Source organism: Geotrypetes seraphini, chromosome 2 (assembly GCF_902459505.1).
Source record: "Geotrypetes seraphini chromosome 2, aGeoSer1.1, whole genome shotgun sequence".
Taxonomy (NCBI): Eukaryota; Metazoa; Chordata; class Amphibia; order Gymnophiona; family Dermophiidae; genus Geotrypetes; species Geotrypetes seraphini.
This window is the reverse complement of record NC_047085.1, coordinates 443,206,157-443,225,694: the sequence shown is the minus strand read 5'-3', so window position 1 is coordinate 443,225,694 and position 19,538 is coordinate 443,206,157. Positions and strand designations below refer to the sequence as shown.

The 19,538-nt window shown below is 46.8% G+C and overlaps 1 protein-coding gene across 1 annotated transcript in view; it reads right to left on the bottom strand.

Moving 5' to 3' along the window:
- YME1L1 (YME1 like 1 ATPase) overlaps window positions 1-19,538 on the bottom strand; it is a 169,584-nt gene that overhangs the window by 99,135 nt on the left and 50,911 nt on the right. Inside the window, exons 6-8 of the mRNA XM_033931421.1 lie at window positions 6,181-6,331; window positions 6,005-6,088; window positions 2,441-2,523 (exon numbers count right to left, since the gene is read on the bottom strand). Of these exons, the coding sequence (XP_033787312.1) occupies window positions 2,441-2,523; window positions 6,005-6,088; window positions 6,181-6,331 (318 nt within the window). The remainder of the gene's footprint in view (window positions 1-2,440; window positions 2,524-6,004; window positions 6,089-6,180; window positions 6,332-19,538) is intronic.

Here is a 19,538-nt window from a genome sequence, read left to right as displayed (position 1 = left end):
AAGGAGGCACTGGGGGCACTAAGGACATTGAAAGGGGCACTAAGGACATAGGAAGGAGGCACTGGGAGCAATAAGGACATAGGAAGGAAGGAGGTAAGGAATAGAAAGGGACAATTGTTGGGCCTGAGTGCAGAAAGAAAGAAATACAGCGGCCAAAGAGAGAGAGAGAGAGAGAGAGAGAGAGAGAGAGAGAGAGAGAGACAGAAAGAATGAAAGACAGACAGCAGAAAAGGAGAGAGAGAGAGAAAGAAAGACAGACAAGACATCTATTCTAGCATCCGTTAATGTAACGGGCTTAAAGACTAGTTTTTTATAATGGCTTTTTCTGTGCTAACCCTTACTTATATTGTTAAATTACAAATTTTATACATATTTATCTCTTTTAGAATGCAGAAGTCATCATTACTATGCCACGATCTTTACTTCTCATTCTCACCACATGAGACAGTCCACAAAAGCCAAACATTGTCCAAGTTGCGGCTCTAAGTTGATAAAATTACTGGCTATCTTTGGGATGCAAAACAGCCCAGAGATGTATATATGCCATTCCAACTGGTAAGACAATTATATTATTCTACACATTAAGGATGGGGAGGATTATCTACATGGGCTATTATAAAGATATTACTTTATTGGTTAACCCTAGTTATTAGTAACTAGGTCTTGAAGTATAAAATGGAACTTATGCTAAAAGAGCATGAGTTAGTGGTACAATAAAACATATTTAATAGTAGGCCATGTTGATAACTATACCCCTAATGTTTATATCGAGGTTCATAGTCCTAAATGTTTCTGAAAATGTTGCTTGGTGTATAATGATTATCAAAGACCTGCCCTGCATATGAATAAGAACATAAGAACTGCCATCTCCGGATCAAACCTTCAGTCCATCAAGTCCGGCAATCCGCACACACGGAGGCCCAGCCAGGTGTACACCTGGCGTAATTCTAGTCACCCATATCCCTCTATGCCTCTCGTAAGGAGATGTGCATTTAATTTGCTTTTAAATCCTAGAACGGTGGATTCCAAAATAACCTCCTCTGGGAGAGCATTCCAGGTGTCCACCACTCGTTGCATGAAGCAGAACTTCATGATATTTGTCCTGGACTTGTCCCCCCTTAGCTTCAGTCCATGTCCTCTTGTCCGTGTCACATTGGACATTGTAAATAATTGTTTTTCCTGCTCTATTTTGTCAATTTCTTTCAGTATTTTTAAAGTCTCTATCATATCCCCTCGCAGTCTCCTTTTCTCAAGGAAGAACAATCCTAGTCTCTTAAGTCGTTCCTCGTATTCCAAGTTCTCCATACCTTTTATTAGCTTCGTTGCTCGTCTCTGCACCCTCTCCAGCAGTTTTATATCCTTCTTTAGGTTGGAAGACCAATGTTGGACACAGTATTCCAAGTGTGGTCTGACCATTGCTCTATAAAGTGGCATTATAACTTTCTCCAATCTACTCGTGATTCCTTTCTTTATCATGCCTAACATTCTATTTGCTTTCTTTGCCACTGCCGCGCATTGTGCCGACGGTTTCAGGGTCCTATCTATCAGTACACCCAGGTCCTTTTCTTGTTCGCTCTTACCCAGAGTTGCACCTGACATTCTATACTCGTGTTCCTTGTTCTTTCTGCCTAAATGCATTACTTTGCACTTTTCCACATTAAACTTCATCTGCCATTTCTCTGCCCATTTCTCTAACTGACACAAGTCACTCTGGAGTTCCTCGCTATCCTTCTGCGATCTGATTGCCGGCATAGCTTTGTGTCGTCTGCAAACTTGATGATCTCACTGGAAGTTCCTTCTTCTAGGTCATTGATGAAAATATTAAATAAGATGGGCCCAAGTACCGAGCCCTGGGTACAACCCTAGTCACTTTCTCCCAGTCTGAGAACTTCCCATTTATGCCCACTCTCTGCTTTCTGTTCTCCAGCTATTTGCCTATCCATCTTAGTATATCTCCCTCTATTCCATGGCTTTGTAGTTTCCTGAGAAGTCTTTCATGTGGAACCTTGTCGAACGCTATCTGGAAGTCCAAGTATATTATGTCCACCGGTTCTCCACTATCAATTTGTTTGTTCATGGTCTCAAAAAATTGAAGTAAATTCGTCAAACATGATTTCCCTTTCCTGAAGCCATGTTGACTGGCTCTCATCAGGTCGTGTGTATCCAAGTGCCGGACTATGCTATCTTTAATCAGTGCTTCAACCATCTTTCCACTCTCTTAAATGATTGCTTGGTGGTTGTTTTCAGAAATTGTTAAAGTCTTATTTTTGGCTCCAACTATTTAATACATGTATGTAATATACAAAAATTAGGGCTTGCCTGTTAGTTTCCTTTCCTTGCATTCCACCAGACTAGTTCAGACAGCCCATAGATTTTGAAGCATAGCATGCTATCAGTTTTATAAAACTGATAGCTCTGTAATCCAGTGACACACACTTACCCCTTTAACATGCTCAAAGGTGACATTTTTCATCTGAATTGGATCAACTGCTGCATCAAGTCCAGTTGTTGTTCGGAAGCGAACTACAGGGGGAAAAGGAGGTTTACACATTGTGATCCATAAATATAAAAAAACAACAAGTCTTACAGTATCCTAAACAACATATTTTCTAACCAGATGCGTTGCTCAATAGATAACAGTTTATGTTTGCTTACAAAACTACTTGAAGTAAACAGAGGATGAAAAAATGTCTAGTTCTCACTGCAAAAAGGGAGAAAGAACAATGCTTGGGGAAGAAATGCTTGGCAAGCAACCCAAGCTGACATATGAAGTAAGTGCTCTCCTTTATGGGTCAATTCTCAATCAGATAATCGTTCCTTTTCCTAGTATTTTCTGCTAAATCTGAATTAACTACTCAATCACTCTCCAAAGATTCCTCAATGACTTCTACAAAAAAAAACAAAACAACCCAGTGAGACTCTCCTTCTACCTCCTCTCCGAGTATAAAGCAGCCTAAACCCAAGCCAAGCACACAGGAAAAAAATGGCACCGAAACCTTTTAAATCTCAAATTGAGATTCTAATTAAAGAAATGCGCTCTTTCAAAGAAATCATATTAAAGCAAATAGAAAAAACTAAAGCAGTTTGTTCGGAAATTGAAAAACCAAATGCTCAGTTTTCTGATGCTCATCATTGAATTGACACTCTCAAAGATCAAGCATATGGCTTTGCGTCCAAGCTTCTGCTTTTAGACAAACAAGATCAAGAAATTCTTTGGATTCAAAAAAACTTTGAAAACTTATCTAATTGAAAGGCTCCAAAAATTCAAACTCCATATCCTTCCTAACTGACTTCCTTTCAAAAATTCTTGGTCTTAAATTTTCAACACTGCTGGAGATTATGCGAGCCCACTGAGTTCCATTTCGACTCTCTCCTCAAAAACATCCTAGGCATATAGTGGCTAAAATATTATGTTTCCAGCATGCTCTTGAAATTTTAACAGCTGCCAAAAGTAAGCAACTCCTACTATTTCAGGGCAAATAGCTTCTAACTGTCCCAAATCTAGCAAAAACCACTGCAAGCCACCATAAAGAATTTTTGTGGCTAAGTCAAGATCTATAAGATATTAGAGCAAAATTCAGATTGCTGTATCCAGCTCAAGAGTTACTTATAACAATCATACCTATACCTATCAAAATCCTATTGAACTCAAGCAATTCTTGGAATCGATCAAGATGCAATGAATATCATTTTATCTGTTCATATGTTAAGAGACTGTGGATCAAGAATGTTTGCTAAGGATCTAACCATTCTGTGTTTCCAGAAATAATTTTTGACGACTGCAGAGAGATTATTATCAATTATTACACTGAGAATTTTGATGGAACTAACAGAGTTTATTGATGTGCCGTTGATGATGATCGGGGATGATAAGTGAATACTTTCTTTCCATGGAAAGAGTAAACAATTAGTTTTGGAGATATTTAGTGAAAGCATGTTATCACAAAGCCATTGGCTGATCTTATCAAGCTTTAAATTGACGAGACTGATGTCATTAGGATCGGATGCACTTGAGCTGCAAAAAAACTGTGCATTAAAGAAGAGCAGGACTTGATTGTATCTGATGATCTTACAGTGGCCAAACTGGTAGAAAAGGCAACAGTAAAAGCCAGAATGATATTTGGATGTATAGAGAGAAATTTCACCCATTCCCACCTATCCTAATGGAGTCTAACCTATACCCACTAATATCTATTCTATCCCAACAATTAATTTCCTCCATCCCCACAGGAGTCAACACTATTATTTACTTGCTTACAGCCTTCTGTTTCCTCCCATCCCCAATAGCCTCTTGTGGTTTTCTGGATGGTACCATATATACTCAAATATAAACTGAGATTTTGAGGTCAAACAAATGGCCAAAAATGGGAGTTTCTGTTTATATTAATCATTCCAGATGGGCACTCTCCTGTCCACTTCCCCGACCTGTTGCAGGCTTTCCCAGGGCCTGCCTTGAGCCCTGGTGGCCCAGCGGTAAACCAGGACAGGAACAATCCCTCCCATGTACTTTCCTGGCTGACTCCACCCCACCCCACCCCACCTTCCTCTCGAACCTTGCAAAGGCTAACTTTGAACTCCTTTAAGAGTTTATATTCAAATATAGGTATTGGTGGTCCAGTGGTGAGCCAGGACAGGAGTAATTCCTCCTTGTCCTGACCTAGCCAGTTCTGCATCCCCCACACCCTATCCAACCAGTTGCAGGCCTCCCAGCAGCAACCTCATGGCAGCCTTTTTCGTAAACGGCTCTGCACAGTGCAGGAGTGTAGAAGAATCACTCCTGCATCATAAGAATTGCTGCTGCTGAGTCAGACCAGTGGTCCATCGTGCCCAGCAGTCCGCTCCCGCGGCAGTCCTTAGGTCAAAGACAAGTGCCCTAACTGAAACTAACTAGCCTTACCTGCGTACATTCTGGTTTAGCAGGAACTTGTCTAACTTTTTCTTGAATCCCTAGAGGGTGTTTTGCCCTATAATAGCCTCCGGAAGAGTGTTCCAGTTTTCTACCACTCTCTGGGTGAAGAAGAACTTCCTTACGTTTGTACGAAATAAGAGTGCCCTCTTGTTCTCTCTACCTTGGAGAGGGTGAACAACCTGTCTTTATCTACTAAGTCTATTCCCTTCATTATCTTTAATGTTTCGATCATGTCCCCTCTCAGTCTCCTCTTTTCAAGGGAGAAGAGGCCCAGTTTCTCTAATCTCTCACTGTATGGCAACTCCTCCAGCCCCTTAACCATTTTAGTCGCTCTTCTCTGGACCCTTTCGAGTACTTCACTGCTGGACCACTAAGGCATGCAAAGTAGGTCTTTGCAAGGTGAGGTGGTGTGGATGATAGGATAGTGATTAGAAAAGGTTGAATTATGGTAATGGGGAGTGGGTTGAAGATGAAAGAGAACGGAGGGTTGAGGAAGGAATGAAATGGAGAACAGGAGAGAAGATGGAAATTTGATAGGTAGCTGAGAAGTGAAAAGGAGGAGGAGAATGAGAAAGAAGCAGAAAAGAGCTAAAAAGGAATGATCGATATGTCAGAGGCAGGTATTGTGAGGGAATAGACAGGAGAGAGGAGAAAAGACAAATGAACAGCAGTTACTTGAAGCAGAATTAGCAGACAACACACAGAAAAGCAAAAGAAAATGGAACAAATATGATAGAAAAGTAAAATGTCCAGACAACAAAGGTAGAAAAAAAGCATTTTATTTTGAATGTTTTAAATGTAATATGTTAATAATCAGCAAAAATATTGGCAAAATTCCAGAATTTTGATTTTCTTTTGCACAGAATTCTGACAGCAGTAATATTTTTAAGTATTTCTTAGTAACTCATATATACACACTGATAGCAAAGGTATCAACATTAAAAAGGTAAGAATTCTTACTCTTTGATGAAGCTTCTCTCATGGTTTAACACACATTCATGCTACTGCAATTTTGGATTTAAATACCAGAGAAAAGAAAAAGGAAATGTTTAATAGGAATGAAAATGTAAACTATCATTAAAAATAAGCCTTTACCAGATAAAAATGGGGTTTTTGACAAGCCATAAATACCAAGCAGTAATAGAACCAGGAGAAATAAGCGTGTTCTTCTCAATGAATCTGTAAATACAACAATAAAAACTTATCAGCAAAAACTGCCATAAACTACATACAGAATAATACAATGAATAAATCAGAAACAGAGAGTTTACCATTTGTTCTCTGTGTGAGTGCCTGTGCTTTCAAGAATCCCTCTGCAAAACCTGTTTTAAATGCATCTTGATGGCCTTCAGGAATGTTTTTTGATTTCATTAGTTTATCAAGGCTTTCAACATCTGAGCTTCTGTCTCTCAGCAGTAGCCCCTAAAATATATCAGGCATAAAGCATAGTTACTCACCTGCAGCAAGCGTTACCTTAGGACTGCAGGAAGATATTTTCACACGTGGGTGATGTCATTCACGGAACCCCAGCACAGATAGTCAAAAAGTGTACTGTTACTTTAAAACTTTAAGACCGCCCATACCACCAACTAAGGGAGATGGGAAGATTGTGAGAATATCTGCCTGCTGTCCTTAGAGAACATCTGCTACAGGTGAATAACCATGCTTTATCTGAGGACAAACAGGCAGTATATTCTTACATGTGGGACTCCCTAGCTGCCAAGATCATGCCTCTTGAGAAAAGGGTTATTGACAACTACTATAAGCCTGGTGAAACCAAAAGGGCTGGAGGGAAGTTGGCATCTAAGTGGAAAATACATTTTATAGAACTTCTTGGTCGACCCATCTCGTCTGGAATGATTCTCCAAATAGTGGGATGTGAAGATATGAACTAAGGATCATGTGGCTACTTTACAGATGTCTTCAATGGGAGCAGAATGTAGATGAGCTACCGAGGTCGCCATTGCTTGAACTTTATGAGCAGCGACATGGTCTTCAAGCATAAGCATCAGCCCAGCCCAAGCATAGCAAAAGGAGATAAAGTTTGCTAGCCATGTAGAAATGGTTCTCTTGGTGACAGGAACTCCAAGTCTGTTTGGATCAAATGATAAGAACAGTTGAGTGGAAGTTCTGTGAGGTTTGGTTCGATCCAAGTAATAGGCAAGAGCATGCAAACGGTCTAATGTATGGAGTGCTGCTTCACTGGGATGAGAATGTAGTCTTGGAAAGAAGACAGGGAGAACTTAGACTGGATCAGATGAAATTCCGAGACAACCTTGGGGAGGAATTTCAGATAAGTACAAAGAACCACCCTGTCATAGTAGAAAATTGTATAGGGTGGATCTGATACGAGCACTTGAAGTTCACCGACTTGGCATGCAGATGTAAGAGATATGAGGTAGATTACTTTCCAAGTAAGGTGATTGAAAGATAAAGTTGAAAGTGGCTCAAATGGAGGCTTGATAAGAGTGGCCAGTATAACATTCAGGTCCCAAGGTAGCTTGATATGGTAAAGGCCTTTCATGAATCTGGATGCTAAGGGAAGTACAGATAATGGTTTTTTGTCGAGACATTTGAAAAGCAGTAAGATGAACTCTGACTAAAGTAGTTTTGAGATCAGAGTTACAAAGGTGGAGGAGATAGTCTAGATCTGATGGGAGAGGAGAAGTGATTGGGTCCAGCGAGTGGAGAGTACACCAGATGGGAGAGGAGAAGTGATTGGGTCCAGCGAGTGGAGAGAACACCAATTTGTGAATTGGTTCCATTTGAAATGGTAGCAGCCCTGTGTGAAAGGTTTCCTAAGGTGCATCGATGATAGCTGATACTGATGCAGAGTGTGCAAAAGCATTTACTCATTGGAAGAGATACCATGCTGTGAGTGCTAGGGAATGGAGTTTAGAATAAGGAGAGAACCCTCATTCTGTGTCAGTAACATTAGAAAAATTTGGAATGTGATAGTTTCCTTTATGCTGAGTTGTAGGAGGAGAGGGAACCATGGTTGATGTGGCCACCGGAGTGCTATGAGAATCATGGTGGTGTGTTCTTGGCAAAGTTTGAGTAGAGTACTCCTAACCAGCAGAATTGGAGGGAATGTATAAAGAAACCTGCCCTTCCAGTTGAAGAAGGCAGCAACAGACTCCAGACGATGCCGGAGTGTAGATTCTGGAACAGAAGGTTGGAAGTTTGTGGTTGAGAGGGGATGCAAAAAGGTCCACTTCTGGGGTCCCCCCCAGCCTGAGAATATTTGATGTAATATGGTTGAGTTGCATTCGTGCAGTTGAAGGAGTCTGCTCAATGTGTCTGCTTTCCTGCTAGGTAGACTGCTTTTAAAAATATGCTGCGAGGAATCACCAGGACCACTACGAAGTGCTTCCTGACATAGTAGGTGAGACCTGTGCCCCTTTGTTTATGTAGTACATTGCTATCTGGCTTTCTGTTTGAATGAACACTACCTAAGGTGACATCCTTGAAATGTGCAGAGGGCATTGCAAATTGCTTGAAACTCTAGAAGATTTGTGTGAGGAGTTTGTATGGAGGCCGTCGAGATGAGCTCCCCAACCGAGCATGAAAACATCTGTTGTTAATGTTCTCTGAAGCGGTGGGTATGTAGAAAAAGGCCTCTGGAAAGACTGGCTGGTAATAACCACCAAAGAAGAGATTGACAAAGGTCTGATGTCACCTGCATGTGTTGAGTTAGAGTTTCAGTGGCTTAAGACCATTGGGATAAGTGTCCACTGAGGTTCCTTGAAATGCAGACAGGCAAAGGGAGTCACGTGAACTGTAGAGGCCATGTAGCCCAGGAGACGCGTCATTTGGCGTGTAGTGGTGCACTGGAGCGAGAAAACTTTCTGGCAGATACTTATGAGGGTGTTGAGACTTTGTTGGGGTAGAAAGGCATGAGATGGGGTTATGTCTAACTCCAATGAACTCCAGAGTTTGAGTGAGTTGGAGATGAGACTTCTTGTAATTCAATGCAAATACGAGAAGTTCTAGTAGATGTACCTTTGAATTCGTGGCCTAGTGAGCTTGTTGAGGTGTCGGGGCCATTATTAACCAATTGTCCAGGTAAGGCAACACATGAGAGCTGGACAACCGTAGGAGTGCAGCTACTACCACTAAGCATTTTGTGAATATTCTGAGTGCTGATGCCAGCCCAAAATGGTAGTACTCTATACTGGAAGTGGCATGCACACACTCAAAAGTGAAGATATTTCCTGTGGGCTGGGTGGATGGAAATATGTGTATAAGCTTCCTTGAGGTCTAGATATCAGAGCCAATTGGTTTTCTCTAGCAGTGGTAACATAGCTCCCAGAGAGACCATGCAAAATTTCTCTTTTACTAAGTATTTGTTGAGAGTGCCGAGGCCTAGAATTGGGCTTAGACCTCTTGTCTTTTTTGGTATGAGTAAATATTTTTAGTAGAACCCTCAGCCCCTCTCCTGCAAAGGTACTTGTTCTATGGCACTGAGCTGGAAGAAGGCTGAAAGCTCCTGGTGAAGGAGGGTCCTCTAATGGGAATTGAAACAGCTCTTTTGGAGTAGAAGCTCGAGAGGATGAGGAAGGTTGGCTTTATCTATGCTTGAAATAATAAGTAGAATACCTAGAAGTATTGGAATATTTTCTTGGCAGTTGAGACCGGGTTGACTTAAGGAAGATAAGGTGATCATACAATCCTCAGATTTTTTTATCTTCTGTATTGCTTCTTCTATACGATCCCCAAATAAATCATCTTCTACACAAGCAATGTTTGAGGCGATCTTGTACATTGGAATTGAGATCGGAGATTTTGAGTCATGCTTGCCTGCACAGCAACAGACACTGCTGATGTGCGAGAAATAATGTCAAAGGCATCAAAGGTGGAACACACAATATATTTTCTTATTTCTAGCAGGTCATTTGAGAGATTTTGGTAAGAATTGATGTGTTCTGAAGGTATATATTGTTCTCAAAGTGACATTTTTTTGGGATAAGCGACTTCATGTAAAATGTCATATAAAAGTTGTAGTTTAATATTTTGCTGGCCAGCATGGAACTCTGTAACACTTTGTGGAGTGCTTACATAAGTTCTGTAACTGTTTGCCTTTTTCACAGCAGGCTCCATCACTAAGGACTAGTGGAGTTGTGGCCTATCAAAGCCTGGGTAGAGAGAACAAGAGGGCACTCTCTAAAGTTAAAAGGGGATAGATTCCGTAAAAACGTAAGGAAGTTCTTCTTTACCCAGAGAGTGGTAGAAAACTGAAACACTCTTCCAGTGGCTGTTATAGGGGAAAACACCTTCCAGGGATTCATGACAAAGTTAGACAAGTTCCTGCTGAACCAGAACATACACAGGTAAGGCTAGTCTCAGTTAAGGCACTGGTCTTTGACTTAAGGGCTGCCGCGGGAGTGGACTGCTGGGCACGATGGACCACTGGTCTGACCCAGCAGCGGCATTTCTTATGTTCTTAAAGTGTCGAGCTTGTGTGGAGCAATTGGAACAGAGAGTAGCACATCCCAGTTTTTAAATAAAACCTCTTTCATTAAGTTGTGGAGAGGTATTTTTATGCAGACCTTAGGCTATTCTTTGTAGTCCAAAACATCCATCAGCTGTGTTTCCGATTCTATATTTATTGGAATTGCTAGCTCCATTTGTCTGGTAAATTTAGCAAAGAGACTTTCAGTGGGAACCTCCTCTAAGGAGGTGAAACAGATGGATCTGAAAGCATGCCATAGGCCTCCTCGTTAGGCAAGTCTGGATAATCAGAAGAAAATCAATGAGATAAGTCTGAATCATAGTCTTTGATGCCAGGACTTGTAGATGGAGAATGTCGAGGTGAACATCGAGATGAACGCTTAGGTGAGGGTCAAGGTTAAGGTTACCATATGGCTCCAGTAAAAAGAGGATGGATTGATATATCTGGGTTCTACTTCCATTAATTTTAATGGAAGTAAAACCCGGATATCTAAACCTGTCCTTTTTTTCTAGAGCAACATAGTAAACCTAGTTGAGGAGAAGATCGCTGTAAACATCTCAAAGAGCATCGAGATGAGTGTCAAGACTGTGATGAAGCGATGTGCTCTCTGGAAGATAAAGCATATCTCTTCATTTGGGATCCTTGACGCCTTGGTGTCCATGAATTGTCCCTCACTGTCTTTAGGTGTTGCTTGTACTGGGCATTTTGAAGCTGGCAAGTGCATTGAGTGCAATTAAAACATCCCAGATAGTTTCTTCTGCAACAGCTTTCTTGAGATGATCTTGCAAATATGGTGATGGTACCGATAAGGGTACAGTTGGAGCAGGCTGCGTCAGGTGCCAAGGCTTTGGTGACCTTGATGTCAAATCACGTCTCAAAGAAGACACCAATTGCAGCAATGTTGATCTTGTCTTGGTACATCAATGCTTGGTGTACATTGATAGTAAAGATGCTAAAGCATGCTAAAGCATGCTTGGAGGGGGAAAGCACATTTACTTACCGTAACAGGTGTTATCCAGGGACAGCAGGCATATATTCTCACATGTGGGTGACGTCATCTACGGAGCCCCAGCGCGGACAGCTTTTCAAGCAAACTTGATTGAAGTTTCAAGTTTGCTACACTGCACCACGCATGTGCATGCCTTCTTGCCCACTAGAGGGCGCATCCCCACCTCGTGGTCCTCAGTTCCATATCTAGCAAAGAAGCCATCCCCGGGGAGGAGGGCGGGTTGTGAGAATATATGCCTGCTGTCCCTGGATAACACCTGTTACGGTAAGTAACTGTGCTTTATCCCAGGACAAGCAGGCATGATATTCTCACATGTGGGTGACCTCCAAGCCAACTAAACAAGGGCAGGTGGGAGGATGGCAAATCAGGAAAACAGATTACGTAAAACTGACTGGCCAAACCGGCCGTCACTCCTGGATAACGAATCCAGACAGTAGTGGGAGGTGAAAGTATGAACCGAAGACCAAGTGGCAGCCTTGCAGATTTCCTCCATCGGAGTAGATCGGAGGAAAGCAACAGAAGCTGCCATCGCTCGGATCTTATGTCCCGTGACCCGACCATGTAGCTCGAGACCAGCCTGAGCGTAGCAAAAAGAAATACAAGCAGCCAACCAGTTGGACAAGGTGCGCTTGGAAACAGGACGTCCCAACCGATTGGGATCAAAGGACAAAAATAATTGAGGAACCTTCCGATGAAACTTGGTGCGTTGAAGATAAAAAGCCAACGCCCTCTTACAGTCAAGCGTGTGAAGCGCCGCCTCCCCAGGATGAGAGTGGGGCTTCGGAAAAAACACCGGAAGAACAATGGACTGATTGAGGTGGAAATCAGACACAACTTTAGGTAAAAATTTAGGATGAGTGCGAAGGACCACCTTGTCATGATGGAACACAGTAAAGGGTGGGTCCGCAACCAAAGCCTGCAACTCACTAACTTGCCTAGCTGAGGTGAGCGCAATCAGAAAAATCACTTTCCAAGTGAGAAACTTAAGATGAGATTTGTCAATAGGCTCAAAAGGAGGCTTCATCAGCTGAGCCAAGACCACATTGAGATCCCAAACCACAGGAGGAGGTTTCAGAGGAGGGTTAACATTTACTAGACCTCTCATGAAACGAACCACTAGAGGATGAAGAGAGAGAGATCTCCCCTCTAGATGCCGATGGAAAGCAGCAATAGCACTGAGATGCACCCGAATGGAAGTCGTCTTCAGCCCCGACTTGGACAAATGTAACAAATATTCCAGAACCGAGGACACCGGAACCGAACTCGGATCCAGATTGTGCGAGGAACACCAGAATGAAAATCTGGTCCATTTCTGGGAATAACAAAGCCGAGTCGAGACCTTGCGCGAGGTTTCCAACACTTCCCTGACCGAATGAGAAACAGAAACCGAAGTCAGGTGGAAAGGAACCAAGCCGTCAGATGCAAGGACTGAAGGTTGGGATGCAACAGCGAACCCCGACTCTAAGACAGCAGAGAGGGAAAAACAGGCAGAAGTAGAGGCTCCCTGACACTGAGTTGAAGGAGCAGGGAGAACCAGTGCTGACGAGGCCAACGAGGCGCAATGAGAATCATAGTGGCTCTGGATGACTTGAGATGAACCAACGTCCTCAAGATTAGAGGGAAAGGAGGAAACGCATAAAGGAACCTCCCTCCCCAGTCTAGAAGGAAGGCATCGGCCTCGAGACGGTCCGGGGAGTACATCCGCGAACAATAGAGGTGCAGTTCGTGAGTCTCCGGGGAGGCAAACAGATCCACCTGAGGAGTCGCCCAGCGAGCGAAGACCTCGCGCAGGACTCGGGAGTTTAGCGACCACTCGTGCGGCTGGAGGAGACGACTGAGCTTGTCAGCCAGACAATTCTTCTCTCCCTGAATGTAAACCGCCCGCAGGAAGATGTTCTGGGAGACCGCCCATTCCCAAAGGCGCAGGGCTTCCCGGCACAGGGACCAAGAGCCCGTCCCCCCTTGCTTGTTTACATAGTACATTGCCACTTGGTTGTCCGTCCGTACGAGTACAACCTGATCGTGCAGCAGGTGGCAGAACGTTCGAGCCGCCAGAAAAATGGCCCGAAGCTCCAACACATTGATGTGACAAAGACGGTCCTCCGCCGACCATAGACCTTGAGTCCGCAGACCGTCGAGATGAGCCCCCCACGCGTACTCCGAAGAGTCCGTGGTCAGGACCTTGCGATGCGGAGGGACGAGAAAGAGCAAACCCCCGGAAAGATTGGAAGAGTTGGTCCACCAACGGAGCGAGCGTCTCAAGGAAGGAGTCACTGTTACAGGAAAGGAGAGTGGGTCCCGATCTTGACGCCACTGGGAGGCCAAAGTCCACTGAGGGAGTCTCAGGTGCAAGCGGGCGAACGGTGTGACATGAACCGTCGACGCCATGTGGCCAAGCAGAATCATCAGACGATGCGCTGAGACGGAGCGCTGCAGCGAAATCTGACGGCACAGTCGAAGCAGAGCCTCCAACCTTGGAGGGGGGAGGAACGCACGAAGGCGAACCGTGTCCAGCACGGCCCCGATAAACTGAAGGGATTGAGCAGGGCGCAGCTGCGATTTGGGAAAGTTCACCTCGAACCCCAGACTTTGAAGGAAGGTGATAGTCTGTCGGGTCGCTGAGATAACCCCCTCCCTGGACGATGCCTTGATCAGCCAATCGTCCAGGTAAGGAAAGACCTGAAGTCCCTGAGACCTCAGGGCAGCCGCGACTACCACCATGCATTTCGTGAAGACTCAAGGGGACGACGCCAGACCGAAAGGAAGGACCCGATACTGAAGGTGCAACTCCCCCACCTGGAACCGTAAGAAATTGCGGAAGGCGGGATGCACCGGAACATGAGTGTAGGCTTCCTTCAAGTCCAGGGAGCACATCCAATCCCCCTCCTCCAACAAAGGGTAGAGAACCGGAAGCGACAACATACGGAACTTCTCTCGGACCAGGAACTTGTTGAGCTTCCGGAGGTCCAAAATGGGCGCAAGTCCCCAATCTTCTTTGGGGACTTGGGGACTTGGGTTGATTTGGGGGGACCAGCTCCACTGCCCGAAGGTTCAACAAGGCCCTGGCCTCCGAGAGGAGAAGAGGAAGCTGGGCTCGACTGGAAAGAGAGGCCCCTGGCGGTTGTTCCGGTGGCGAGGCCAAGAAGTTCAACGAGTAACCCTCGGAGATGAGACGGAGCACCCAAGCGTCTGACGTGATCATCGCCCAGGCCGAATGAAAGGCCTGCAGCCGGCCCCCGATAGGCAGGGGGGTCCGGCGAGAGTGCGGAGGGGGTCCGCCCCCATCCGCTCATCACGTCAAAAAGACGGCGCCGGCTTAGACGCCCCTTGCACCTAAGGTTTAGGTTGGCCCCCTCTGCCCTTCTGCGGAGGGCGCCGGGGCGGAGGCCTAGAGAATGCCGGCGTCGACTTTTGAGGGTATCGCCGCGGTGGAGGTCTAAAGGGCTTCTGTGGCGGTACCTGTGGCTTAGGACGGACCAAGGAGGCGATGGAACGCTCATGTTCGGACAGGCGTTTGGTCGCCGCCTCCAAGGACTCATCAAACAATTCCGATCCAACACATGGCAGGTTGGCCAGGCGCTCCTGCAAGTTCGGGTCCATATCAACCGTTCGGAGCCACGCAAGACGGCGCATGGCTACCGCAAAGGCGGAGACTCTGGATGCCAACTCATATGTGTCGTAAACCGCATGAAAAAGGTAGAGACGCAGTTGTGACAAGTCGGACATAAATTTGCCAAAGTCCCCCTTATGGGAATCCGGCATGACCCCATGATAACGGGGTAACGCCTTCACCATCTGCCTCAGATAAGATGAAAAAGTAAAGGCATAATTTAGGACCCTGGCCGCCATCATGGAATTGTAATAGAGGCGACGACCAAACTTCTCCAGGGTCCGCCCTTCCCGCCCGGGAGGGACCGCAGCGGAGACCCTAGAAGGCTGAGATTTCTTTAACGCCGACTCCACCAGCAACGACTGGTGAGACAGTTGCGCTTTCTCGAAGCCCTTACATGGAATGGTCCGGTACTTCGACTCCATTTTAGATGGAACCGCTGTGACTGTAAGAGGGGAGTCCAAGTTCCTCAGGAAGGTCTGATGGAGGACTTTATTAAGAGGCAGACGAGGAGTCTCCCTCGGGGGAGAAGGTAAATCCTGCTCCTCCAAAAACTCCTTGGTGTATTGTGAACCGGACACCAGATCCAGGTCCAAGGCCCTCCCCATATCAAGCACAAATCTCGAAAAGGAGGAGGGCTTGGACGGTGGGGAGGGAGATCGAGAGGCTCTCGTCGCCAAAAAGGAAGGGGAAGCCTCACGGAAATACCGAGGTTCCCTACCAGACCCCGAGCCCGTACCGAGCGACCTCGACGGGGTCGGGGACCGCCTATGCCCCGAGGAACCCCTGTGGGAAGTCCCCGGGGTACGAGGCACCGAGGCCTGCCCCTTCCGTTTTGGCAAGGAGTCTCTCGATACCCCTCCCTCGAAGGAACGGAACAACCTCGGATTATCGAGGCGGAGCTCCGAGACATGCAGCGTCTCAGCCCCGGTCGGCGATGAGCAACCCCGCCTCCGAGGAGACCCCCGAGGACGCTTGGGCTTCCTCGGCCGGCGCTTCGCCCGAGGCCGACCCGAGGGCGAGGAGCCCCGGGAGGACCTTGACGAGGAAGAAGTGGAAGAGATCCTCCGAACTCTCTGCACCTTATCCCGAGGCCGCACACTCCGCTCCGGCTGGTCGACCGAGGTCGAAGGCAAGGTCGGGGTCGAGGCCGGAGCCACCCCGGGGGCCGAAGTCGAGGGCACCGAGACCGAGGCCGCCGAGGCCGGGGCACTCGAGGCCGCCGGCTGCAGATGCGCGAGGGCGCCGGACAGCTCCGAGGCAATGAGGGCACGGAGCAAGTCCTGAAAGACCGGGACCCCCATCATGGCCGGTAGATCCGGGGCCGTCGGGTGCTCCCTCGAGGGCGACCTCGGTCTCGAGTATTCCCGCGGGGCACCCGATTTCGACGCTCGGGGCGGGGCCGAAGACGACCCACCCGCCCCCGTTGAGGATCCCGAGGACGGCTTCTTCGAAGGTGGAACTGAGAAAGGAAGCGAGGACTTACCCCCCGTCGGCTTCGAAGTCGAGGACGCAGGCTTCGACGAAGCAGGATGTCTCGGCGAGGTCAAGGCCGGGGCCGAAGCCGAGGCCGACGTCGAGGCCTGCGCCGCGGGATTGACCGCAAAGAGCTCCGCCATTCTGGCACGACGGCGGCGGAGAGCTCTTGGCTGAAAAGTCGAGCACCGAGAACAGGAATCGGTGGGGTGCTCGGGACCCAGGCAAAGTAAGCACCACCGGTGGGGATCGGTGAGAGAAAGTAGCCGATCGCACCGGGTGCACTTTTTAAAGCCCGTCAAGGGACGGAACATGAAATCACAAAAAAACGGCCGGGAACGTAACGAGGTCCCGCGGCTGCGGCTACCGGGAGCCCCCGGAGCCGAAAGAAAAACCTTTTTTTTTTTTTCCGACGAAAACCTAACACACTAACGAAGAAAAAAATAAAGCAAGCACAGCGACCGAGAAAAACGACTCAGACGCGGTGTCAGAAGGCAAAAAAGAGAGCACAATTTCCACAGGGCTTCTGGCTCCATGGAAAAAACTGAACTGAGGACCACGAGGTGGGGATGCGCCCTCTAGTGGGCAAGAAGGCATGCACATGCGTGGTGCAGTGTAGCAAACTTGAAACTTCAATCAAGTTTGCTTGAAAAGCTGTCCGCGCTGGGGCTCCGTAGATGACGTCACCCACATGTGAGAATATCATGCCTGCTTGTCCTGGGATAAACATGTTTATGCTTCTTAGCTTGCTTATGAAATCTCCCCAAGGAAGGCAGCATCGACAAAGCAGAAGTGGAATGTGTTGTTGATGCCATCGGTGCTGGTGTCAATACTGAAGTTGTTGGATGTTGAGCGTCGGTGTTAAGATTCTCTAGCCATTCTCAATGTACATTAAGTTGACCTGAAAACGCCAAGAAGTTGCAGTACGAAAAACTTAAGTGATCTCTTCTGCAATTTAGAGCAGAGCATGCAGGAAATGTGTTCAGGACACATCAGTTTTGTAGGTCTGTACCTGAAATGGTCCTGTGGCATCGAATGCACCACTTAAAGTCACTAGGAAGAAGGAAAAATCACCGATACAAGGTCAAAGGATTCTATGGTCCGGGGAAGTTCAGCAGATGGGTAAGCTGGAAAAGGCTTGACGCTCCCAGCCTGAAAACAGGCTGAAGAGAGTCTGAAGGCCTGAAAGAAAAATTTGGTGCAAAATCCAAAATTTTTAAACTGAATAGAAGAAAAAAATTAAATAGAAAAATGAGTAAACTGAAGGGAAATAAAATGGGAAGGCACAAAAAACGATAACGTTTGACATGCTTAGAGATACTCTTAAGAAGCAGCTTTTCAACTCTGTGGAAAACTGAAAACCAATGGTCTCGCAATCCAATGTTGGGCTGGAAGGTACCAGCACACACGTTCGGTATGGGCAGTCAAAGTTTTAAAGTGACAGTACATTTTTGACTATCTATGCCAGGGTTTTGTGGTTGATGTCACCCACATGTGAGAATACACTGCTTGCTTGTCCTCGGATAAATATATTTATCAAAACAGAACTATGCAACTTGATCTTTAAACAGTAAGGCTGTACATTGTATGTCTACTGAAGGGAGCCCTGGGTTTTTCCCTGTCCAGGAGACAGCAACTGAGAAGTCTCTCAAGCCATCCCTACATCACAATCTCTAAAGTTGTAGGGGAAAAGGGCAAGAGAAGGTTTGCACCTTTAATTCTTGACTCTGTACCTATGGAAGAAAACCAACTTAGTAAATCACGCACAGGGATAATTTATATAAGGAGCATAAATGACCATTCTCTAGGTAGGTGCTATTCTGGAAGTATTGGCCAAAATTCAATGTCATGTATTTTGGTCATTCAAATGGGTAGGGCACACATTTACATATGTAGATCACACAACAGCGTACTCTATATGCATTTATTAGCGAATCTAAGTATGATCATTTATATAAGAGAACGTGGGGGTCACGTGATGAGGCTTAGCTGAGCGGAGGCTTCCAGCCCGAGCTCCGTTCCCTTCCAGCCCTTCCAGCCTTTTTAAAAGTGCTCACCTCGTGGCCGGGTCTCTATTTTGATCTCCGGGAAAAGCTGACACCTCGCAGCGCACGGGGGTAGCGCGAACTTGCCTCGGGGATAGCGTCGGGTCCTGGGCCATGCCCTCGAAGACTCCGCGGCCCGTAAAACTGCGACAGACCACGCTCCCCTCAAATATGGCGGCCGCCAGCGCGTCTCCAAAAACCACCGTCGCGCTGCAGGAGGAGACAATTAGGGAGCTGACTCGGCATTTGTCGGCCCTCATCGATGACAAATTCGCTCGTTTCCAAGCGGCGGTGGACGAAATGAAGGACTGTGTCGAGCGCCAGGGGTCCCAGATCACTCAACTAGAGCAACGGGTTTCGGCCCGGGAAGATGAGGCGGGGCTGACTGAGACGCGGGTTCGAGATCTGGAGGCCACCTGCAAGTTGCTCCACTCCCGTCTGGAAGACCAGGAGAACAGGGGGCGGCGAAATAACCTGCGGCTCATTGGCCTCCCTGAGCGGGTCAAGGACACGGAGCTGAGAGACCTCATGGAAAAATGGCTGCCTGAACAGGTGGGCTGGCACCCTGAAGCAGGAGGCTGCGTGATTGAGCGGGTGCATCGCATTGGGATGTCGAGAGGGGATGAGGCGCGCCCTAGACCGGTGATTGCCCGATACCTGAATGCAGCTGTCAAGGACCGTATTCTGGCGATGTTCCGCAGATCTGGGACTTTGGCGTACGAAGGGGCGAAGCTCCTGCTCTTCAATGACTACTCGGCTGAAGTGGCGGGAAGACGGAAGGCCTTGGCTCCCTACTGCACGGAGCTCCGGAACCGTGGTATGAAATTTGCTGTCCTCTTTCCAGCCAGGGTCCGGATTCATACATCTGATGGGACTCGTCTGTGCGAGAACAAGGAGGAACTGCAGGCCTTTTTGGCGGAGCGTCGAAGAGAGGCTGCGTCCTAAGTTGTCTGGTCCTGCCATACCAGGTCCTGGCTGCCCCTGACTCCCCTAGGCTCTTACGGGTTCATTCTGTGGACTGGGGGAGTGGGGTGGGG